This window comes from Dryobates pubescens, chromosome 12 (assembly GCF_014839835.1).
Source record: "Dryobates pubescens isolate bDryPub1 chromosome 12, bDryPub1.pri, whole genome shotgun sequence".
In the NCBI taxonomy this organism is placed as follows: domain Eukaryota; kingdom Metazoa; phylum Chordata; class Aves; order Piciformes; family Picidae; genus Dryobates; species Dryobates pubescens.
Window position 1 is genome coordinate 2,278,374 of NC_071623.1, and position 26,190 is coordinate 2,304,563.

General features: G+C 41.8%; 1 protein-coding gene across 1 annotated transcript in view; it reads right to left on the reverse strand.

Moving 5' to 3' along the window:
* The window catches only part of DCAF6 (DDB1 and CUL4 associated factor 6), a 122,938-nt gene that overhangs the window by 40,377 nt on the left and 56,371 nt on the right, over positions 1–26,190 (reverse strand). Inside the window, exons 7-12 of the mRNA XM_054165874.1 lie at positions 24,777–24,991; positions 21,444–21,537; positions 16,849–16,968; positions 16,373–16,618; positions 10,934–11,101; positions 2,297–2,356 (exon numbers count right to left, since the gene is read on the reverse strand). Coding sequence (XP_054021849.1) covers positions 2,297–2,356; positions 10,934–11,101; positions 16,373–16,618; positions 16,849–16,968; positions 21,444–21,537; positions 24,777–24,991 — 903 coding nt within the window. The remainder of the gene's footprint in view (positions 1–2,296; positions 2,357–10,933; positions 11,102–16,372; positions 16,619–16,848; positions 16,969–21,443; positions 21,538–24,776; positions 24,992–26,190) is intronic.

A 26,190-nucleotide genomic window follows, 5' to 3' on the forward strand; every position in this document is an offset into this window, starting at 1 on the left:
CCCTCTTTAATGACACCAATTCAGGGAGTACCTTACACTCAAAACATTGCCTTTACACTGCAGCAAGTCTAAACCCCTCCATAACACAAACACAGTTAAAAATAAAGATTCAGTATAGATCACTGTAAATTCATTTTGTACATATGGGAATGACTGAAGAGCTTCTCTGCTGGACTATCAGAATAATGTCATTAGAAATCTATGTCTTTGTAGTAAGTATCAAAATAGGTTTAAACCCAGGAACAGTCTTATAAAGGTCAACAGCTGATTCAGTACCAAATTAAGATAGGAATGGAGAGTGGGGAAGGCATTTGTATATAAAAAGAACTTATATTACTTCCTCCATTAGCTCCTTGTAATTTTTTGGAGATTTCTGTTCAAATTAGTGCAGTTTAACTTGAAAAACACAACTGCATCACAGCAAAATTATTCTTTCTGGTTATCACTTGGACAACAGATTTCCTAATAAATCACCTCCTTTTCCCAATTCCTAGTTTTCCAAATGAGAAGCAACATTCTCTGTCTCTTCAGGTGATTCTTATCATCACAACAGAAAAACACTGTCTTAATAAAAAATAAGTGTGGATAAACAAATGCATTTTGGGGTGGGTTTGGTTTTGGTGGTTTTTTGTTTGGTTGGTTTCGGTGGGGTTTGGTATTTAAAAACCTGAATATTTTTGTGTGAAGAATTCCCTTTGCATTAGTTCAAGTAATTTCTTAGTGCTGGAAAAAAATATTAAGCAATAACTCATAGGAGTCTATTATAACTATGGGCCTACTGCAAATATGCAATTAAAAATACTAGTACACAAACTAGTTTTGAAGGCTACTTGAAAAGAAATCGGATGCAGAGTTGGGAACTGATTTTTGGGTCCAAAAGTTCTAGTTTTATCTTTGCTGTCAGATGGGTTTAAATCACAACATCATTGAAAAATGCATCATTTTTCCTACATTTTTGTAGTTGTAAGAAATTCAGTAAGCATGCAGACTTTCTATGTTCATTCTACTTTATTCTATTCTCATCAAATAATAATTTATTTTGTGTTTGTAACAGGCAGCACAACTCAGCCACTAATTATAAGCAAGTTTTACAGCTAAACCTGTTAGTGTGATGTAGAACAGAATAGAAGAACAGAACAGAACAGAACAGAGTAGAGTAGAATAGAATAGAATAGAATAGAATAGAATAGAATAGAATAGGATAGAATAGAATAGAATAGAATAGAATAGAATAGACCAGGTTGGAAAAGACCTTTGAGAGCATGGAGTCCAACCTAGACTACAGGATCATGAATTAGCAAGTTCATTGAGATTCCAGGCTATTTAATCACAAAAGTGTAGTTTCACATCATCATTTTGTCAATATAAAACATGCTTAGTTTTTTTCCCCTAGTGTTATAGCATGGTAAAATAAACCATAACCTCAAGAGATGCCAAATAGACTGCTTTTCAGAAAAGGGATTTCAAAATGGCATTCTAGTTTAGAACATGAAACAAGATGAAACAGCCAGCAATTTTGTGGGATTTGAGCTATTAAATCTCTGCAAAGGCTTTGATATGGAAGCAAGTGTATGGAAGTCTATTTTTAAATTACCATCTATCACTCATTCATTATTCACAAATGAATATTCACTGCAGGTGACACTGGTGCAGTTGAAATAGGGTCACCTATGGCCCACTTCACAACTTGAAAACAGATGAATAATGGGCATAGAGAAAGCTCACAAGTGTTCTTTCGACCACCACCCCAAGGGGCATCTACAGAGAAACACCAGTACTTGTTTAGCAGAAATGGTGTAGGTCAAAGGGTTACAGAATTAAGATGCACCTAAGTGCAAGAGATGCTCTTGAGTTACTCAAACGGTGGAAGCTGCGCTTCTTTTCTGCATAAGAAAAAGTCATTTGGCATTATGTGATTAGGAGTTACTCAGTCTTTATATTTGCACTTTGATCCAAGAAGAATCATTCAGAAAAACTGTAAAAAGAATTAAGTTTACTTTGCATTTAAAAACAAATATTTGAAATGCCTCTATAGTACACAAGATATTTACTGTACCTACATCGAATGCATTAAGAATTGAGCATCAGATGGCTTTTGAAAACAACACTTAGCCTTACTCTGGTACTCATATTGAGGGTTAAATAATTAATGAGTTTCCAGCAGATCTGCTTACAGAATTCTACTTTATGCAGATGAACAGCATTTTTAGACTGTTTATCATCATGAAAGGCAATTTTAAAAGGAAGCATTGCAATGAACTATGGCTGCGTATAGCGCATTTCCTGTCACACGCACCCTGTTGCTCATCAAGTGACATGGATCCAAGCTGTTTGTTAACCACTGAAGAAGGAGAATCTGAAACAAAAACGAGATTTCAACTTAAAACATAAGCAGCAGAGAACTGCACAGCAATGTCACGATCAAATATTAGTTTAAAATAAAAAAACCAAAAAGCAGCAACTCAAGGAAGCTTTGGGTTTGTTTTATGAGCAGCCAGCCATATCGCATTTTTCAGGCATGACAGAAGCAAAGCCACTTGTTTCAAACCATTATGTACTCATTTAGGTAGTCATTGAACAGCCTGAAGCTCGCTGACATGTTGATATTAAAAATGCCTGTCCATTACTGAAGTTTTTACCATGTTCTTCTAATTTCTAGCATGTCAAGAAAAGCACTGAAGAATCATGACTCCTAAAGCCTTTGCTCCGAGTACCACACCAAACCACGTACCACATGTAAATTTCAGAGTATTTATACTTCAACACAATATACTCAGTGGCATACCAATGTCTTCAATATTTATACCTATGAGTATAAAATGTAGAAGGTGAGACTGTTCACACATGTAACAGACTGTAAAATATTAAAGCACCAAAATACATCCCATTCATATGACAGTCCAGTAGTTCTGCATTCCATGATGCATCTGTAGCATCTGTAGCCTGGAGAAGAGAAGGATCAGAGGTGACCTCATTGCCCTCTACAACTATCTGAAAGGTGGTTGTAGACAGGAGGGGGTTGGTCTCTTCTCCCAGGCAACCAGCACCAGAACAAGGGGACACAGTCTCAAGCTGTGCCAGGGGAGGTTTAGACTAGAGGTGAGGAAAAAGTTCTTCATTGAGCGAGTCATTCGTCATTGGAATGTGCTGCCCAGGGAGGTGGTGGAGTCACCATCCCTGGAGGTGTTCAAGGGGAGACTGGACGTGGCACTTGGTGCCATGGTCTAGTTGTGAGGTCTGTTGGAACAGGTTGGACTTGATGATCCTTAGGGTCTCTTCCAACCTTAGTTACTGTGATACTGTGATACTGTGATCTGAAGACTGAGAACACATCGTTGTGAGTTTATCTCAGTACCACACCAGTGAGGGTTATGAAAATGCTCATCTAATCACAGAAAAACAAATAAACCAAATGAAACAAACCCCTCAGCAGTTAAGGTGCCTCCCCACTCCCTGCCAGCACTGGACACTACCAGTTAATAACCACCAGCAGCGCTGCACTCATTGCACAGAAAATTGACAGATGCAACATTCAGTATCTTCTGTATTTTCCTTATCACTTCTGAAGAGTTACTTTGTATTATTGCAAGATGAGCTGTCTATGTAAAGTAGTGCAGTATTTCAAAGACATTGGCTAGGCTATCTTGGTTCCATTTGTTAATCTTCTGTTACAAACAAATCCATGTAAGCTAAAATGATTTGATATCCTGTATTATAAACTGAGTCACAGTCTGCCAACACCAAAGCACGCTGAAGGAATTTTAACATAAATTTAAATCCTGTACAAGGAAAGCAATGGAATTAGATATTCCCTCCTGCAGAAGAGAACTTCCATGTTTGGGTTAGAATCATGAGCATGACCCATTTTGTAATACAGCCACAAAACCTGCCAAGTTGACAAGCTGATTTAAAAACACATCCTCAGATACTTCATTCCTAGTCACTGGTACAGGAATCACAGTCTGTTCCATCATTACTTTGATATCTAGCCCAGGGCAGGAGAGGAGTGAAGACCAGAGGCCAGGAGAGTCAAGCTCAGTGTGTTTTGGAAGGCAGCTTGCTTTGGTAACTAGGCTTATGCATTTTATTTCCATAACTGGAGAACATAAAATTGGTCCTGTGTTGTCTTCACCTTTCCTCATGTTCATGCTTTGCACCAAACACACCTAGGCCACACCAGTGTATTTGTCAATCTAGATCTGGGACACAGCTCTTAATTACGGAACTTGTAACCTGAAATGTATTTCACTTTCCAAAACTGAAGTCTGTTTTTCACACAATTTTACAGATTCACAGATTGCATCAGGTTGGAAGGGACCCTCCAAGGTCATTTTGCCCACCTTCCCTGCAGTGAGCTGGGATGTCTCCAACTGTATCAGGCTGCAAGAGAAGTATTTAGAGTTTTTTCAGTGGCTTACTGTGGTGGGTTTAGGCTATGCCGTCAGAATTTAGTTACAGATTTCAAGCAGAAAAGTAGAAAAATAGAAATAAATCACTATTGGGTGTGAAAAGGAAAACAAAAGATTATTCTAAACAAATTCATTGGATAAGTATCAAGATGGGCTGTACCATAACAATTCTCCTCTTTCCTGATCTCTGCCGGTTTTGCTTCACTCTGTAGAGGTTAACCTGCTTGTCGGATGGCCTGGGCTGAGGTGTTTAGTTAAGTCTAACCCCTGCTTTCTCTCTGCTCCTTTTCTCTCTTGGGACAGGGGGGGGGGGGAAGCAGTGGAACAGCTTCCCTGGTCTCTGACCAGGGGGCTTTTCATGTTGTTTGCTAATTGCAAATATCTGTATCATATTGTAACTCCTGTATGTTTTGTGCACATTCATTGCATTCCACTGTAGAGTGTAGATTGTGCTTGTAAATACAGCTCCATTTGCTTCTAACTGAGTTGCTCTGGCAAAGTTAATGCTGGGGGGAAACTTCAACTCACCACACTTAGTAATCCACTTTTCAGAATGTAAATCAGAGCAAAGAGCTCATGGAAAGATTCACTAGTCATAACATGATCTAGCTGTATTGCAGCTGACTCAGCACAGGAATCTGCATGCCTCTTTCAAGGGCAGGCTGGCTTTGATCACTGTGAAGCCTGTGATTAGGATTAACTTGTATCAAAAGCGCTAAAAGGAGGGGAGGTCTTGGACAGCAAGCTGAGAAGCCTAATAACAAAAGACAGTGATCCTCAGCTGCACTCTGTTCTTGTACAGTAATTCTTTCTATGAGCTTAAATATCCTTTATTAAAAAGGCATATCATGCTGCCAAGCATTTTACTCGGCTGGAAAAGCTAATCTCATCAGATGTTTAATTCAGACCAAGATGAACACAGGAACTATGACTGAACTAGCGTATTGTAAGTATAAGCATAAGAAATTACATTTCCTACTCTTATCAGCACTTCTGAACTTTATTAAGACCTCACATTATACAGCAGGAAGCACAAAGTAGGTGTGTTTCACCATGTGCATCATGCAAGCACAGGAAGTGAAAAGTGTCAAGTTTTCTAGGTAGTCTGTCCATGCCGATGCAGGCTGAAACCTCCCACATTTCACTTTGTGAATGTATTTCACCTGTAATAGAAGCTTTTTTAAACATCATAAGACAGCTTCCTAAACATCCCAATTAATGTAGTTAAGAAAAGAGCTCAGTTTGGGGTTTTTTTGTTTCATTTTTCATTCTCTTTTTTCAAGTCTCCTGAAGCCACAGAGAACCAGCACCTCTGGAAGTGGCACTGCAGTCTGGAACCCCACACCTCAGGCAGGGAAATCAACGTGACCATGAAACCAGCCTGGAGAAGTTCAGGTAAATGCCTCTTTTTTAAATATATGGCTTTGTTTTGTGGCAATTCTGAAAAAGCACTTTCATCATTGATGATAAAGCTTTTGAAAAAAGTGTTACCAAAACTGTGCCATATAGTTAAAAAAACAAACAAAAATCCAAACTCTTACCTGAGCCTTCACAGGCTGGGTCTATATCCCAATGCAGGTCACTGGTTGTAATGCCACCAGTACATTCTAAACTGGACCACCACTTAAAGAGGCAACTGGAGATTCATAAATTTGGGGAACCTCAAACAGAAAATAGAAGATAATTTTCAAGTCAGTTATATGCTGAAGGATTTTCCTATAGTTTGGGCAATCAGCACCTGACTTCAAAGTATTAGAATTATTCCTCTTTATATTACTGTATAACAGCAGTTCCAATGTGACAATCAGCAGAGGAGAAGCAGAGAGATCTGTTTCCTAAAGCTGGTTTATAAAGTGGACCTTATATTAAGAAATTAAATACTTGTTTTGATAACTAGGAGTAATGGCTTTGCACAGCCAATGAATTCTCAGTAATATACTTTGGGCTTCATATAGACACATTCCTGTACCTGTGTGTTTACAAAGTATGCAAAGGCCAGGCAGAAAGGGACCTGGGGGTTCTGGTTGACAGCAGATGAACATGAGCCAGCAGTATGCCCAGGTGGCCAAGAAAGCAAATGACATCCTGGCCTGCATTAGGAACTGTGTGGCCAGCAGGAGCAGGGAAACCATTCTGCCCTGTACTCAGCACTGGTTAGGCCACACCTGGAGTCCTGTGTCCAGTTCTGGGCTCCTCAGTTTAAGAAGGACATTGAGACACTTGAAGGTGTCCAGAGAAGGGCAACAAGGCTGGGGAGAGGCCTTGAGCACAGCCCTGTGAGGAGAGGCTGAGGGAGCTGGGATTGCTTAGCCTGGAGAAGAGGAGGCTCAGGGGAGACCTTCTTGCTCTCTCCAACTCCCTGAAGGGAGGTTGTAGCCAGGTGGGGGTTGGTCTCTTCTCCCAGGCAACCAGCACCAGAACAAGAGGACACAGTCTCAAGCTGTGCCAGGGGAAGTTTAGGCTGGAGGTGAGGAGAAAGTTCTTCCCAGAAAGAGTAATTAGCCATTGGAATGTGCTGCCCAGGGAGGTTGTGGAGTCACCATCACTGAAGGTGTTTAGAAAGAGACTGGATGGGGCACTCAGTGCCATGGTTTAGTTGATTAGATGGTGTTGGGTGATGGCTTGGACTTGATGATCTCTGAGGTCTTTTCCAACCTGGTTAATTCTATTCTATTCTATTCTATTCTATTCTATTCTATTCTATTCTATTCTATTCTATTCTATTCTATTCTATTCTATTCTATTCTATTCTAACAGCTAACAGATCTGATGCATGCAGCATTTACTGCTGCTAAAACTACCAAATTGACATAGTACTCGTGAAAGGTACCCACTGAAACAAAGACTCTTTGCCATCTGAGGATAAATCATCTGTTTTTTCTCGATATCAAGTCAGCCCACTGTGTATCATTACTCAGTTGACTCACTATCACATTCAACAACATAAACTCTTGGTTACGCTTTTTCTAAACAGTGAAGATTAACTGTTACAGACACAGGTCACAAATCCTCATGTAAATATTACGAGTCCCTAGTATAGAGGACACAGTAAGTACCATGCAGTCTAAGTTTCTATTAAACCTGCAAAGCTTTGAGCTCTTGGCATTTTCTACTGATAATTTCTTACAAGGCTGGCCTATTTTTTCTGTCTGCAGTTACAACTGAGGATAAGGATTAAGAATGAATAGGAGAAATAGGGGACACAGTCTCAAGCTGTGCCAGGGGAGGTTTAGACTCGAGGTGAGGAGAAAGTTCTTCACTGAGCGAGTCGTTCGTCATTGGAATGTGCTGCCCAGGGAGGTGGTGGAGTCACCGTCCCTGGAGGTGTTCAAGGGGAGATTGGACGTGGCACTTGGTGCCATGGTCTAGTTGTGAGGTCTGTTGGAACAGGTTGGACTTGATGATCCTTGGGGTCTCTTCCAACCTTGGTTACTGTGATACTGTGAAATGATGTTTGTCAGAGAACTTTAGCTGAGAACTTGCAGCCCTTGGCCAGAATCTCTGATGCTGTTCTCCATAGTGGCAGACACATCTTGGGGAGTCATTTTTTGTTTGAAAACTAGGATATGCCTAAAAAATGAACATCTCCCTAAAGACAGAGCATCAGAGTCAACCTTGCAGGAAAACATGGAGATTGCTGCTGTATGGGAATTTATTCAAACAAACAAGCAAACCAACCCACTATATAAACAACAAGAACACAAAACAAACTAAGAAATTCTTTTTCTGCTATCACTATACTGAAATGTTAGCTTACCACCGAGCCATCAAGCAATTGTTGCTATGGCAAAGCAAGAGACTAAGAATCTACAGCTCTGGTTTGCCAAAGGAATAGATTGTGGATATGCACCTTCCAATAATAAGTCTTAGGAAGTCAGAAAAAGGGAACAAAGTAACTTGCATAAAAGGAAACGAGCAAATACAGAGAATATTTCCATGCTGAGGTTGCAATAAAGCACACAGACAATGCAAAGGTTATATGGATTCTCTAATTAAAGTAAAACAAACAAAAAAAGGACTTCATTTGCTCCCTCCTATAATAGGAAAAGGAGATGTTCAATAAGGCTAAGTGCAAGGTCCTGCATCTAGATTGGGCAATCCTTAACATCAATACAGGCTGGGGGATGATGAGTTTGAGAAAAGGACTTGGGGGTACCGGTGAAGGAGCAGCTGGACATGAGCCAACAATGTGCAATTGCAGCCAGTAAAGCTAATGGCATCCTGGGCTGCATCAAAAGAAGCATGGTCAGCAGGCCAAGGCAGGTGATTTTGCTACTCTTCTCTGCTCTGATGAGACCTCACCTAGAATACTGTGTCCAGCTCTGGGACCCCCAAGTCAGGAAGAACATGGACCTGCAAAAGCCACAATGATCAGAGGGCTGGAGCACCTCACCTATGAACACAGGCTGAGGGAGTTGGGGTTGTTCAGCCTGGAGAAGAGAAGGCTCCAGGGAGATCTTATGCTACATTTCAGGATCTAAAGGGGACCTCCAGGAAGACTGGGGAGGGGCTGCTCAGAAGGGCTTGTAGTGATAGGACAATGGGGAATGGTTTTAAATTACAGAAGAGTAAATTTAGGTTAGATGTAAGGCAGAAATTCTTCACAATGAGGGTAGTGGAGGCCCCATCCCTGGGTCAGACTTGATGGGGCCCTGAGCAATCTGATCTAGTTGGTGTCTCTGCTCACTTCAGGGGGGTTGGACACGACAACCTTCAAGGGTCCCTTCCAACCTGATGCATTCTATGATTCTATGAAATACATACAGGAAGCTGATGAAGCACAACAGGAATTTCTTGTATTTACACATAAAAGTAGAAAGGAAAAGATATTTTTTAACCAAATTTTTGATGACTAATTGACATTAAATACTTACATTTGAATTCCTCATTTTAACTCTTCCACTGTCTATCATGCTGAAACCAACAAATTCTAGCAATCAGACCAAACAGCAGAAAAAATTAAACCACAAACATCCTAATGAGTTGACTCCTTTGAGCTGTCAAAGCAATTACTTGGCTTAGCTTAAAGCTTCAAATCTGTGCCAGCATGGATCCTACAGTATGCTGACCCACAAGGAAGTGGGAGTAAAGAATGACATTTCATCCTTGAAGGACAACTAAGAAAGAATCAAGTGAAACCCAAACCACACTCACTTCAGAGGTAGTAAAATATCCACAGGTATACCTCCAGGTGAAAATCCTGCAGATATGACTGCAACCACCTTTTTTTTTCACTATTTCAATTCAATGGGAAACAATCTAGCAAAAAAATAAATTGATTTGAAGTCATTCCAAAAGAAATTGGAACTTCTAAATCCATTGACTGAAAATGTCAGATATAGTTTTGCCTGTATCAATACCTTGAGTTCAAAAATTCTGATGTTCACTCTGCTTTCAGTAATTTGGTGTTTTTAGGGTTGGGGTTTTTTACCTGGCAGGAAACTGCAGCCAAGAACACTGCTACTGTTCTTTTTCTTGTTCTGCTAGAAGTCACAAGCACCTCTGGCCACCACCCCTAGGACAAGCACACGGCCCTCCAGGATTTACTGGTTTCCAGCATTCTGAAAACCCACTGTAGAATTTTCTAGTGTAGAGAGTTATTACAAATTCAATAACTACATACTGTAACTACAGCACTAGCCAGTGTTCCATCAAATTGTCCTGTAAAAGGCTCTAGATAAATTAATAGCTTGAACCACAGCAAGCAAAGCTGTGCAAGTATGACAATCCTTATCAGTAATTTAGCCACACCTCAGCTGTCACAGAATTTCCTCACAGATGCAGCACTGCCAGCCATTGCTTCTGAACACAACAGCCTGCTGATTTTTCACACAGCATGCAACTTAGTCTTTTTTGGTGCCATAACAGAATTTCCTTCAAGTTTATGCTTTATGGTTTACCTCTTTATTCACATGCATGCTTCTACCCTAACCTTCTCAAATCTCCAAAGCTTTCTGGTAGTATTTTTTAATCTCAGTAAGGCAAGAGAAAGAGGATGACAAACTGAAAAGTCACTGTGTTCAAAACAGGAGGGTGTATCTGGGGACTTTGCTTTGTTTCAAGTATTTTCACTACACTTATTATAAAAGCACAGCATTTAAGACTGCCAAAATTCTGGTTTACTGATTTAGAACATATGCTAAACAAAAGCAAAGGCTTAAATATTATGATTCAGTGCAATTAACATGAAAATATCAAGTGTGTAAGTACCTTACTCTATTCAGGACACAGCAACTCCCTGCTCAACTGCTCTAACAAACATTGCACATATCCAATACCATGCACCTAGGAAACTTTCTTCATAGAGTATCTTGCAGCTGTATAATCCAAACATGTTAGATAAACAAAAACTCTCGTTGTTACTCTTTCCCTAACCATGTGATGATCACCACCACCACATGCAAGGTAAAACAAGCGGCAAATGCATTAACTGTCTTGTTCTGGAAGAGAAGCATCTCAGCAAATAACAGCAGCACAAACTACAAACTACGTTAGCTGCTTAAGAAACCTTGACAAATGACAACCTGATGTCTGAGGGTCCTGTGAGGAGCCCTTAGAGGAAGACTGCTCAGAGGAAGATGACTGTGGCGCTGAACCCTCAGCTAGCTCTCGCTGTCTCTGTTGTTCTGCCTTCCTCAGCCTCAGTCGCTGTAGACCCCTACGGATTATAGCTAACTCAGGTCCCATTAACTCTGACAAACAGGGAGGGGGAAGCAGGAGGGAGGGGGGAAAAAAAGAAGTATGTAAAACAAAGAAGCATTGAACATGCAATACACAGAACAGGGAAGAGGGGTAGGGGACTGATCAAGAGACAAGCAACAGATACGAAGTGCAATTACAGTGACAAAATGTATGTAAATAATGTACTAAGATCTAGAGACTATTAAAAACTACTGAAACAGTTTTTCTCTTCCTAAATGCATGAAATTTAGCACAGTTTTGATCAAAACAAACCTGTGAAAAAAACTTGGGGCTACAGAAACAGGTGGCAGACAGCATCTAACCACAATACAGTTTACCATGAACTCTCATTTAAATCAGACATCGTCAGTGAGTGAGGGTTCAGAGTCTAAAAATACCATTACATGGTGCTACAGAGAAAGTAGTTTATTATACTAAAACCAATTCTTAGTGCAATTCTCTTAACAGACTATTTTTTCAGTTCCATCATTATAGATGTCATTATTTTTCTTGGTTTGCCCTTATTAATTTGCCAGCGAGAGCGTGTTGGCAGGTAGCAGTCCGCTCTGTGATTAACAGGAGTTTTGGCAAACTGCTGTAAAACTACACATCCAAGTCATTTTTCATTCTTTCTATGCAAGTGCTCCTCTTTGCACAATACAGATTGTGCCCTTATTAGCAACAGCTGAAGCACAACATCGACTTGAACTACTGCTGAACTCCCCTCATCTATAATATAATAGGCTAGAGAAGCTAATTCAGAGTCAAATATTCACATCAAATGCTCCAGCTAACTCTGCTGCAAAGGGCAAGCCTAGACCTACCCTGAAAGTATATCAAGGGCACTTTGGAGTATTTTGTAGGTCTGAGGAAAATGGCAAAGGAAAAATAATAAGATCTTAAATCTTAAAATAGTGGAGAGCATTACAGTGGCATACAGCCTTTCACCCAGGCAGCAGCTTTAGAAATACCCTGTAGCTCTTATTCACCTACTGAATAGGAACTGCAGAATGTTTATAAAGCAAATTTTAAATCTTCTTTCATAAACAAGCACAAAGACAGAACCCAATCAATCAAAAGTTAGTGGCAAGCACCAGTTAATGTTGAATAGTTATGAGCACTAACATCCTCAGTCTAATACTACTCTGGGAAAATGTATCCTGCCAGTTTGTGGTTGATGAGGGGTAAAAGAAGGAAATCTATACTCCCTAGACGAGACATGGCATCTAAGAGATTTTCTGTGAATAGTTTTCATGTGCCATGAACATTTATGGAAATTACAACTCCAAGCAGCCTAGAAATGGTTGCAAAGGAAATTTCAGTGATGCCTAAATTTGCAGTTTTCAGTACTTGCAGCTGACTCAGTTCCACTCAGTCCACAGTTACAATTTAAGATGCAACAAGAGCTACAATTCAAAATATGAAGAGATAGCTATCTTGAATAAAACCACACATTTTAACACATTTCAGAATTTCTAAGTAAATGTTTATTCTGCTAGCAAATGAAGTGAAGAAACAGAGAGAAAAAAAATCCAACCAGCTATTGCTACTTTCCCATCCAAGATCTAAAATAAAAGTTACCTTATATTAGATGGCAAATTAAGATTAGGCTTTGTCCTCATTAGTCAATTGCCCTGCTGCTCTCCCTCTCTCAACGATACCAATGTGTATCTAGAATATTATTTGTGGGGAAGAAAGAGCATTATTGTATTTTCTAGTTTGTTTTATCTGATGCTTTTTGATGGTTTGAAAGTACACCACCTTAAAACTGATACGAGAATTGAATTAATGGCTTCCACTGAAAGGGCCAAAAAGGGCAAGAAAGTTAATATTGGGGTTTATCTTTTAGACTACCACGACTTTATGCAAAATAATGGCTGAAAGCATCTCACTTTCCTTCTTCCATTTTCCAAAATGCTTCTCCAGTCATCCATCTTTCACAACACAGTTTTATCTGGTTTTCCTACTCAACCCCACTGTATTGAAGCTAATCTTCCTATTACCACTAACCCCATGCTGTCACCCTAAAAAGTAGGTTTTATTCACCTCTAAATGCAGCTACACAAACTCAGGGAATCCTGTCCTTGATGCAGAGTGCAGTGTTTTCACATTTACAGACTAGAGACTATAAGTAAACGAAATCTCATAACTGAGATTGGTTACATACAAACACTGCACAATGGGAATTCTCATTCAAGCCAACCATTCACATACACACAGCTACTGCTCTGCTGTAACCTGTGCCTTCTGCCTAGGAGCTTCATTGAACATGTCCATGTTACCCAAAGATTTGTTTTACAGTAACTGAAGCACTTTAAAAGTGCATAAACTAGGGAAGATGCTTACTAGATGTGCAAACATACAGTACTATTAAGTATAGTCCTGCAAACCTCCTTTAGACAATTTAAAATTCCTGGCCTGTATCAGGAATGGTGTGGCCAGCAGGAGCAGGGATGTCATTGTGCCCTGTACTCAGCACTAGTTAGGCCACACCTTGAGTCCTGTGTCCAGTTCTGGGCTCCTCAGTTTAGGAAAGATGTTGAATTGCTGGACATGTCCAGAGAAGGGCAATGAGGCTGGGGAGGGGTTTGGAGCACAGCCCTGTGAAGAGAGGCTGAGGGAGCGGGGGTTGTCTAGCCTGGAGAAGAGGAGGCTTGGGGAGACCTTCTTGCTCTCTACAACTCCCTGAAGGGAGGTTGTAGCCAGGTGGGGGTTGGTCTCTTCTCCCAGGCAACCAGCACCAGAACAAGAGGACACAGTCTCAAGCTGTGCCAGGGGAAGTTCAAGCTGGAGGTGAGGAGAAAGTTCTTCCCAGAAAGAGTAATTTGCCATTGGAATGTGCTGGCCGGGGAGGTGGTGGAGTCACCATCACTGGAGGTGTTTAAGAAGGGCCTGGATGAGGCACTTGCTGCCATGATTTAGTTGATTAGATGGTGTTGGGTGATAGGTTAGAATAGAATAGAATGGAATATAGACCTTCAAGATCATCGCGCCAAACCCATCATCCAACACCATCTAATCAACTAAACTATGGCACCAGGCACCCCATCAAGTCTCCTCCTAAACACCTCCAGTAATGGTAACTCCACCACCTCCCTGGGCAGCACATTCCAATGGTCAATCACTCTCTCTATGAAGAATTTCTTCCTAACATCCAGTCTGAACCTCCCCTGGTGCAGCTTGAGGTTGGACTTGATGATCTCGAAGGACTTTTCCAACCTGGTTAATTCTATTCTATTCTATTCTGAATTTAGACAATTTAAAGATGACACATTGTCCTAACACTAAAAAACTGCACACATCAATAAAGAATACCAGAGAGTTTGCTTGGTTTGTATCTGTTGGTTTTGAATTTGGGTGGAGGAATAGGGAGTAGTAATGATTTTCTTCCTTTTTTGTTTTAAGACTCAGTAGCCAAACTGACACCCCGTTTAGGTGTAGTGAAAGAATCCATCCAATATTATACAGTAGATTAAAAAATATCCACTGTCTGTCAATGAAACAAACACAACCACCCTTTCAAAACTGTATATATGGAAAGTCTTAGTCCAAAGTAACACAGGAAAAGAGGAAGAGCTGGATTAAGAAGTAACAACTTCAGCTTCATTACGGCAGAATAAACTTTTGCTTAGAAAGTCAGGCAGCTTCAGAGAAAACAGAGGAAAACACTGTTCCTAGTCAGCATGCTGTCTTTAAAATGCAGGATAGAAAATGCATTGTAATTCCAGAAATGCTTTTTAGTGTATTATCATTATGCACCCCACAAATTTTCAGTGACATAGCTTGAAGCAATTATTTTACTATGGGACATACTCTCCTGGCCAGTGTAAGTTCCTGAATGTACCACTGACATATAATAAATAAATAGATCAAAATGAACTCTGGCACTGGTATGTGTGTTCTTTAGTGGTTGTCTCCCTGTACCAACAATAGTGGCTGCTAAACAGGGTGACACTGAATTAGAGTGGACTCCTGAATTTTTTGAGTGTGTATTGTGAACAACTTGAGACTGCAGCAAACTGACACTAATACTAATAGAAAACATAGGTGACTAAAAACCTCTGCTAGTCAATAAATTTCCTACCATTTACTTACTATAGAAATAGTATCTGGACTCTGTGTACTGTCACACTCATGCTCACTTTTTATTTCCTTTAAGTAAGTATCAGACTAGTTTCAAGGTTTTAAAGGCTGAGAATGATACATTTAATAAATTTCAACATATGTCTTTAGATTCTCTGTCATTCAGATACCATTTCTCACCTGTCTCAAAGATTTTGGCTGCAACAGTCACAGTACATTGAATGGCATACCTTCCCTGGGAAAGCCCCATCTCTCCTGTAATCCAATTTAGGGACTGAAGATGCTACCAGTTACCTTTTCCAATGACAAAGACCTTGACTGTTTACAACAGAATTGGTACAGACAAAAGGTGAATTTATGCAACAAACACAGGATTTTAAGATAGACAGGTCTGAACCTGTAGATGATTTTGGACCACATGAGCCTTTTCACCACAGCTGTGAGGTTTAGAAAGTCACTTTTGAAAAGTAAAAATAAACTCTCATACAAATATTTAACTCTAAAGGCTGTGGCATCTTTTTTCCACACAGGGATGGAAAAGGGCAAGCCAAAGCATGAGGTGCTCTTTGCTACCCAAATCAGTTTCCAAAATTAAAATAGACTTTATTCATTTTTCCACAGTAGGATTGTAAGTCTGGTTAAATACAGAAGAGTGTCTTCAAGATTTACAAACTTAAACCAACAATATGGAATACAACTTATTAACCTGTAATGGACTATAATATGAGGTGGGCCCTGCTATCCAGATGCTTCTAAGAAGCAAGAGAGTAATATTGCTGAATCTGAAATGTTGAGTATGTAGATTCCTGCTGAAGGAAATATTCTCTGTTACTCTGATTGCAACAGGCATAGGTTGTGCTATTCATTGCACTGATGCTGCTACAGCGAAATCACAGCTGAAGAAGGAATGACTACTTAGGGAGTAAGTTTAGAAAAAATAAGCAGTATTTTTTCAAGTTTATACTTCAAAAGACAATACTGGTTCTTCCCTTTGACACTCCTTTTTCAGGCACACACATACACGGTCGATGGTTTTACTCTTTATGTAAACCACAGCTGCAGCCACTTGGTAACTATAAAATACCTAGTCTTATCAAGGATGTGCAGATTGAGATCAATTACTCAGAATATCCTAACACACATTTTTTTCTTACTGAAAGCATTTTTCGTAAACAATGACAAGATGGATTTCTTCTCACCAGACTGATGGAGCACAGGTTGAGTTGAGGCCCCTAAAGAAGGCCTTTGTTCATTATCGGGAGAGGATAATAATGAAGTTGAAGGGGGACTTTCTGTTGAAGAGGATGTTGAAGGAGCTTGGGCTGACATTGTAGAGGAGGAGGAAGACGGAAGTTGTTCAGAACCATCTACTTCCATTGCAGTTTCTGATTCAGTACTAGGTGGCACGTTAGTAGCAGTCGGCGCGTCTGTCCGATTAGTCCCACCTTTGAGTAAACACAAAAAAAGGGGAAAAACCAAGGGTCCAAAGGTAAGCATACAACTGCCTCTAAAGATCCTTTTGCATTACCATTCATAGGGCAAGTAAGTGTGCTCAGGTCTTCAGAGTGAATTGACAGTGCTTTAGTTTACAGCTCAGAAAGGCTTACATTCAAGGTCTATACATCCAGTACACACTTTCTGTTGGAATTATTACTCTTGAAAAGAAGGAAATCACCTCTGGAACGTGACCTTCCTCGTCCTCGATTGCTTTGTGCAACTTCACTAGCTTCTTCAAACCATCTTGACAGCATGTCTGACATCCTCTGCATTAGAGAGACGTTAGGACTTTGCTCCCCTGTAAAACAAACAATGCTAAAGTTTTATTTGCAAGTTTACAAAAGTGTTTACTTTTTCCTGCCCTTTTTTTGTCTTCCATAGAGAACCCCTGCACTGTAAGCTGTGCAATTTATAATCCCCTAAAACACCTCCTTTGCTGTTTCCCAGTTACCTGGAGCTTTTGTACACATGACATGGTGAAATTTGTGTAATTCTGCTTAAAGCAGAATGCTTGTTAAAGGCACTGCAACCACAAAAGGAAGAAATCAGGCAAAAATGCCAGGAAACCTACATGGATGAACAAGGAACTCCTGACCAAGATCATATACAAAAGAGGAATCCACAAAGTGTGGAAGCAAGGATTCTACAGGTATGTGAGAGAAAAAAAGCAAAATGAGAGATCTCTGAAGTGATACAGGTGACCTGGTTAGTGAGGACATGGAGAAGGCTGAAGCACTCAACAACATTTATAGAATAGAATAGAATAGAACAGAACAGAACAGAACAGAACAGAATACATAGAACACATACATAGAATAAACCAGGTTGGAAGAGACCTTCAAGATCATCGTGTCCAACCCATCAACCAATCCAACACCACCTAAACAACTAAACCATGGCACCAAGCACCCCATCAAGTCTTCTCCTGAAAACCTCCAATGATGGCGACTCCACCACCTCCCCAGGCAGCCCATTCCAATGTGCAATCACTCTCTCTGTGTAGAACTTTTTCCTAACATCCAGCCTGAACCTCCCCTGGTGCAGCCTGAGACTGTGTCCTCTTGTTCTGGTGCTGGCTGCCTGGGAGAAGAGACCAACATCCACCTGTCTACAACCTCCCTTCAGGTAGTTGTAGAGAGTAATAAGGTCACCCCTGAGTCTCCTCTTCTCCAGGCTAAGCAACCCCAGCTCCCTCAGTCTCTCCTCACGGGGCTGGGCTCCAAGCCCCTCACCAACTTTGTTGCCCTTCTCTGGACACACTCCTGCAAGTCAACCTCCTTCCTAAACTGAGGGGCCCAGAACTGGACACAGGACTCAAGGTGTGGCCTAACCAGTGCAGTGTACAGGGGCAGAATGACCTCCCTGCTCCTGCTGGCCACATGTTCCTGATGCAGGCCAGGATGCCATTGGCCCTCTTAGCTGCCTGGGCACACTGCAGGCTCGTGTTCAGCCTACCATCAACCAGCACCCCCAGGTCCCTCTCAGCCTGGCTGCTCTCCAGCCACTCTGACCCCAGCCTGTAGCACTGCATGGGGTTGTTGTGGCCAATGTGCAGAACCTGGCACTTGGATGTGTTCAATCTCCTGCCCTTGGACTCTGCCCATCTGCCCAGCCTGTCCAGGTCCCTCTGCAGAGCCTCTCTACCCTCCAGCAGATCAACTCCTGCCCCCAGCTTGGTGTCGTTAGCAAATTTACTGATGATGGACTCAATGCCCTCATCCAGCTCATCAATAAAGATGTTAAAGAGCATGGGGCCCAGCACTGATCCCTGGGGAACACCACTAGTGCCTGGCTGCCAGCTGGATGTGGCACCATTCACCAAGAATAGAATAGAATAGAATAGAATAGAATAGACCAGACCAGGTTGGAAGACACCTTCAAGATCATCGTGTCCAACCTATCATCCAACACCACATGGCTTAGAGGCTGGTGCAGTCAAAAACATTTTGGGTTTTTTGATGTTGGAGAACTTTCTACTGCACCAGGCCAGCTGGCAACAGATGGAGTACATCTGTCCCAGAGGAGGGGAAAGATGACAGTGTACAAGAATGGCCTGTCCCCCAAAGGCAAAAAGATTCTAGGAAGGGAATTGGTAGGTCTCATTGATAGGGCTTTAAACTAGATTCGAAGGGGGAAGGGGCTGAAACCAGTCCCCCCAGACAGGAGTCTGAGGGTGGTAAGCTGGAGTCAGGGGTGAAACCAGCAGCCCAGCTGCAGTGCATGTGCACTAATGCACAAAGCATGGGTAACAAGCAAGAGGAGCTGGAAGCCTTGCTGCAGCAGGAAAGTTATGATGTAGTTGCCATCACAGAGATGTGGTGGGACGACTCACATGGCTGGAGCGCTGCAATGGATGGCTACAGGCTCTTCAGGAGAGACAGGCAAGGAAGAAGGGGTGAAGGGGTGGCCCTGTACATCAGGGAGGCACTAGATGCCATTGAGCTGGAGATCAGGGACGATTTTTGCTTCAGTCTTCACTGGTAACCACTTGAGCCACTCCACCCAAGTCACAGAGGGTATTGGCTGGGTCTGGGAGAATGAAGAACCACCCAGGGTAGGAAGAGATCAGGTCCAGGAACACCTAGAGAACCTGAGGGTGCACAAGTCCATGGGACCTGATGAGATACATCCACAGGTCCTGAAAGAGCTGGCAAATGAAGTTGCTAGGCCACTAGCCATCATATTTGAGAAGTCATGGAAGTCTGAGGTTCCCACAGACTGGAAAAGGGGAAAGCTATCCCCCATTTTAAGAAAGGGAAGCAAAGAAAAGGGAACTACAGATGGGAGCAGATGTTGGTCAGTTGGAGGGCAGAAGGGCTCTGCAGAGGGACCTCGACAGGCTGGACAGATGGGCAGAGTCCAATGGGATGGCATTCAACAAGTCCAAGTGCCAGGTGCTGCACTTTGGCCATGGCAACCCCATGCAGAGCTACAGGCTGGGGTCAGAGTGGCTGAGAGCTGCCAAACAGAGAGGGACCTGGGGGAGCTGATTGACAGCTGCCTAAACATGAGCCAGCAGTGTGCCCAGGTGGCCAACAAGGCCAATGGCATCCTGGCCTGCATTAGGAATAGTGTGGCCAGCAGGAGCAGGGAAGTCCTTGTGCCCCTGGACTCTGCACTGGTTAGGCCACACCTTGAGTCCTGTGTCCAGTTCTGGGCCCCTCAGTTTAAGAAGGACATTGAGACACTTGAACGTGTCCAGAGAAGGGCAACAAGGCTGGGGAGAGGCCTTGAGCACAGCCTGTGAGGAGAGGCTGAGGGAGCTGGGGTTGTTTAGCCTGGAGAAGAGGAGGATCAGGGGTGACCTCATTGCTCTCTCCTGGTTGTAGCCAGGAAGGGGTTTGGTCTCTTCTCCAGGCAACCAGCACCAGAACAAGGGGACACAGTCTCAAGCTGCATCAGGGGAAGTTTAGGCTCGAGGTGAGGAGAAAGTTCTTCACCGAGCGAGTCGTTCGTCATTGGAATGTGCTGCCCAGGGAGGTGGTGGAGTCCCCATCCCTGGAGGTGTTCAAGAGGGGATTGGATGTGGCACTTGGTGCCATGGTCTAGTCATGAGGTCTGTGGAGACAGGTTGGACTCGATGATCTGTTAGGTCTCTTCCAACCTTTGTGATACTGTGATACTGTGAAACCAAGAGAGCAGTTTAAAAGACAGTAGATAAGGTAATCCTCCTTTACACAGTGGCACTGAAATGCCAGAATTTTTTGCCATAGGAATTATTAGCAACAGGTTGTTAAAAGAACTACAGAAACTCACATGCAATAAAACCATATGCAGATTCTAAAGGAACAGATGGGAATTTGCCCTCTAGCACTTCTAGCCCTTTAAATTCCAAGTACTGGGGGAGCAACAAAGGCAACAGGCTAGGGTAAGAGGACAGGCTCATGTTGGCTGCTTCAATAGCACCTCTGTGTTGGATACAGAATCATACTCTACATAGACCATGAGTCTGATACAGCTAGGCAGTTCTAGTTTGGGGAATCAGGAAGATGAGAAAACCAACACTGAAAATCTGGAAAGGGAAATGACAGGCAGAAAAGGGAGACAGATTTAAGGGAACTAAACCAAATACTTGTACCCCCATAACCTGCTGGGTTTAAACAGATACACATCCTTAGATGTAGAGTAAGATGAATGACAAAGCCTTCACTGCCCTGCATTGGTGTATCTTGTCCAACAGCAGAACTTTGGAAACGTTTGAACTCCTGAAGCTTCCAATAATTGAGTCATATATTTCAAACATTAAAACAGAGGCACATGAATTTAGCCACTACATTTGTTTCACAAAAAATGGAAAGAATCTTAGAATCCTATTGCTCTGAATTTCAGTTCTCAGGTCTCTGCTGTAACCATTACAGAGTATTTTATTTGTAACTTTGAATGCAGAACAAGACCTGACCGCGAAAGGCCAAGCATTAATTCCTGTTACTATCTGACCAATGACAATGCAGTAAGCTCCCCTTGCTTTGCATCAGCCTAACTGAAGCAACAATTTTTTTCTGGTAAGAATCTTTTCAATTTGGACATTTTAAAAATCCCTGCAGAGTTAAATTCTAAGGAGATCATCTTAAGACATGTCTGATTCCTAAAACACAGGCAGCTTAGTCTGAAGCACGTTTCAGGAATACTTAACAACAATTGGAAAATAAAACCTAAAATAAAACAAACACCCCCTCCCCCCCAAAAAAAACCAACAAAGAAAATCCAACCAAAACAAAACACAGCATCCAAGGAAACAACTCCCCTCTAACTGCAAACATGCAAATACTTTACCGTCTCTTTCGCGCTCACTCTCAGGCCTTGCTCTTGGTCCAGTGTCCGACCAATCCCCTCTGAGGCGCAAACGTTTCACAGGAGGCTGTCGTAACTGTGAGGGAAAACACATTGAAACTAGAATTAAAACCAAGAAGGCATGACAAAGCTATTCATGTTGGACAGAAAGGAATTCTAAGTCTAAACATAAATGCAGCATCTCGATTTCCTTAAGCCACCTGAATTCATAGCAGTGCCCGAAAAATAAAGTGAAAAATAAAATAGACCCCAATGTCATAGGATCATAGAATCAGAAAGGTTGGAAAAGACCTCAGTGATCATCAAGTCCAACTTATCACCCAACACCTCATGACTAACTAAACCATGGCTTCAAGTGCCACGCCCTGAACACCTCCAGGGATGGTGACTCCACCACCTCCCTGGGCAGCACATCCCAATGGGGAATCACTCTTTCTGGGAAGAACTTTCTCCTCATCTCCAGCCTAAACTTCCCCTGCCACAGCTTGAGACTGTGTCCTCTTGTTCTGGTGCTGGTTGCCTGGGAGAAGAGACCAACCCCCACCTGGCTACAACCTCCCTTCAGGGAGTTGTAGAGAGCAAGAAGGTCTCCCCTGAGCCTCCTCTTCTCCAGGCTAAGCAACCCCAGCTCTCCTCACAGGGCTGTGCTCAAGACCTTTCCCCAGCCTCGTTGCCCTTCTCTGGACACCTTTAAGTCTCTCAATGTCCTTCTTAAACTGAGAGGCCCAGAACTGAACACAGGACTCCAGGTGTGGCCTAACCAGTGCTGAGTACAGGGGCAGAATGACTTCCCTGCTCCTGCTGGTCACACTATTTGTTATGCAGGTCAGGATGCCATTGGCCTTCCTGGCCAGCTGGGCACACTTCTGGCTCGTGTTCAGCCATCTGTCAACCAGCACCCCCAGGTCCCTTTCTGCCTGGGTGCTTTCCAGCCACTCTGACCCCAGCCTGTAGCACTGCATGGGAGCAGCTATGCAGCAGCTGCATGTTTGGAGCAGCTATGAATCCTCACGACGCTGCATCAACAGAATGCAAGAGGTTCAGCTACACAGAAGCTGATCATTCTAAATCAACGATACTCAGAAACAACGCAGGCTTTATTTTATACAGTCCTAAGTATACTTAAAAACTACATGGCAGCTTCATTTTAATGAAATGTGGATTTGCAATTAAGCAAAAAAAACCCAAATCAAGCAACTGGACACTAACAAAATAGAGAAACTCCATGAAAATGATCTTCACTTCTTAATCATTGTGGGGTTTGAAACTTGAACAACTTTTTCTTTTTCCCTCAGCAGGAAATACAAGCACTCTATAGGTAGTTTTACTTTCAGTGGCTTGAAGAGAAACAGATAGTGCTTTGAACATTCAGACAGGCAAAGCAGAGTTTTAAATTAAGTTTATTGGCTGGATACTTCTGGCTCTAGGAAAAAAAAAAAGTATATTTGTGCTGACAGTTTTAAAGTAAATGTAACACCCCTGTGGTGACAGAATATTAAAGTGCTAACTTTCAGGATCCAATAGATTCAGGAAGAAAGGTTTACATTCTTTCTGCTCTACACAACCTAAAGCCAGGCTGGAGCAAAAATAGCAATTAAGGAAAAATTAATGTGGTAAGAAGAGATTACAGGACATATTCTGTGCCTACAAAACCAAAGAACACATACGATCATGAAAGAACAAACAGGTGGCCACAATCTTCTTTTTCTCTAACAACTGGGCAGTTGAATCTCCACCAAATTACTTCAAAATCAAAATTATGCAGAAGAAAAGGAGAAGGGCAGAGCCATTTCACAGTATCACCACCACCAAGGTTGGAAGAGACCTCAAAGATCATCGAGTCCAACCTGTCACCACAGACAAGTGCCACATGCAGTCCCCTCTTGAACACCTCCAGGCATGACTCTCTCTTTGTGCATCACATAATTTTTCTGGGTTCCTCTTTGTTTTCTCCTGCCTCAGTGAGGTAACAAGGTAACTCAGCTGGACATTCTTCCTTCACACTATCAATCTACAGCCCCTTCTGATCAACAATACTTGCACTAGTAACAGCAGCCTATGGCCTGGTAAATACAGGATGCTCATTGCTAGCAACAGGCCACAGGCTTAATATGAAACCAACACTTAATATGAAGATTCATACTTGTCAGGCTTTATCTGGACTTCACTTGCTTGGTCCATTCTTTTATTAGCTTATTTAGCTGCAAAAGCAATTGTCTAGTGACCAGGCAATTATCACCTAATTTGCTTTAGTTTTGCTTAGATTTGCATAGATGTGTGGTGTACCAATTTTGATATGTGTAAGAATGTCAGCTGGCTAAACTGCAAGAAAAAAAATACCTATTGCTACAGGACATTGATGGAGCACAAAGTAGTAGAGGCTCAGGCTGATAGCAATGTCCTGCAGATGTGGACACATGAGAATACCAGAGACATCTCAGCAACTCACACATGACTGTTACCTGCACTATAAAAGTTGGACACAAGCAACAGCTGTTTTAGGGACAGAGGAGAAGCACTTAAAAGCAAAACCATGCCACAGTGTCTGACAAATGAAGAAAATACATCATGTAAAACATGCTGGAAAATGTGTAAAAGTGGCCTCCAAATAGATTCTAAGAAAAGTGAGGAAGAAAACATCATCATGATGCTCGTCTCAGCAAATACAAAGAAGAAATCACAGTCATCATTATCACCCTCATATTCCAGCTGAAGATAGCAGGATACTGACAACTCATTGTAATCTCCGTCGAGGCTCCTGTCTCAGACTAAAGGTAATGAACTTAGGATATAAAGGAGTTAAAGAGATTAATTTTATATTGATCAAAAAATTTAGACTACAAGGGTCAGCATCATTATAGCTGAAAAACTTGGTTACACTGCCAAAACTTCTACTGCTGATCAGTAGGAGTGGCTTCCCTCCTCAATCTAAACTGTTTACCTGCCTTCATCTCTGTCATCAAGAAATAGTATTTATAATTGATTTCAAGGAATATGCCATTGGTGGCAAGGAAAGCAACAGACTATGCCTCAACTACAAGAATGACCTGCCACCCCTGCTGGCCTTATAACCTGAGGTTCACATAGATGCATTCTCATCTTTAAGTGAATGAAACCAAACAAGAAAGAAAACCAGAAGGTGACAAAACACTATATAAAGCCAAATATTGTAAACCTGCACATTTTGTAACAATCTACTTGGCACACCTTGATCTATCAACTGCAACAACTGAAGATGAATCTAAAAGGGAAAGACAACTGTGTGCCACTAGGAATAAAAAGCAAGCACACATACAGCTTATCTTCATCACTTGCCTCTTCACGTCTCTCTTCAGCAGAAGGAACTTTAAGTTCTCGTGCTGTGTCGTCCTTGGGGTCAAACAAGTATATGTAATCTGAGGAGTAACTAACAAGGATCTCTTGACCATCTTCACTGTAACACAGAGACGTTACTCTGCAGGATTTGTTGCTGAGATGAGGAGGAACAAAACGTGCCACCATTCCAACGGTGCCCCTGCCAGCATAATTCCCTGTAAGAAATATATCAATACAGAAATAAATATTTTAATTAAAAAAAAAGGTGGGGAGGGAAGAGAGACAGAAATGGCACATTTACTATTGCAGATTTTCAACTGCTTCACTACACCGTTTAACATCCAACAACAGAGGATTAGGGGAAGGCTACATAGCCTGGAACTTCTGCATTAAGATGGGTTAAAATAGAACAGAACAGAATAGAACAGAACAAAACAGAACAGAAGAGACTAGACTAGACTAGAATGGAATAGACTACACTAGAATAGAATAGAATTAACCAGGTTGGAAAAGACCTTTGAGATCAAGTCCAAGCCATCACCCAACACCATCTAATCAACTAAACCATGGCACTGAGTGCCCCATTCAGTCTCTTCCTAAACACCTCCAGTGATGGTGACTCCACCACCAACCTGGGCAGCACATTCCAATGGCCAGTCTCTCTTTTTGGGAAGAACTTCTTCCTAACCTCCAGCCTAAACCTTCCCTGGCACAGCTTGAGACTGTGTCCTCTTGTTCTGGTGCTGGTTGCCCAGGAGAAGAGCCCAACCCCCACCTGGCCACAACCTCCCTTCAGGTAGTAGCAGACAGCAATAATCATGACCTATCAAATCTTATTATTATTTCTTATTTTTGTTTACCAACTCTACAAACACTATGAAAACCTATGAAAAACCACACATGCAATTCTCTTCTTTGATCTCCTACTTCCCACATGACAGTGTGTGGAAGCTACCTGTCAAATGCAGTACAAATGGAAATTTTAGAAGCTAAGATGTTTACACATTAAGAATGTAAATCTATCTACACCCAAAGTAGAAAGAAATAAACTATATGAAACTTCAAAAAATTTAGGACATGCATCTCCTCTTTTCTACTCAAAAGTCTGGAAAAAATATTAGCTTCTCTTCAAGACAATAGTACCATCACTTTGAAAAGCAGAGCTATACAACACACTGGACTTACCATGCTTCCCTGACAACTCATCTCCAATCCACACAGTAAATAATCATAGATTCTAGAATTACAAGTTTGTGAACAGATAATTTACCCATTAGAAGGTCTAGCACTGAGTAAAAGAGACATTTTCCATGCAACTGTTTCCCACTTGGTATAGAGGACACAGTCTCAGGCTGCGCCAGGGGAGGTTCAGGCTGGATGTTAGAAAAAAGTTCTATACAGAAAGAGTGATTGC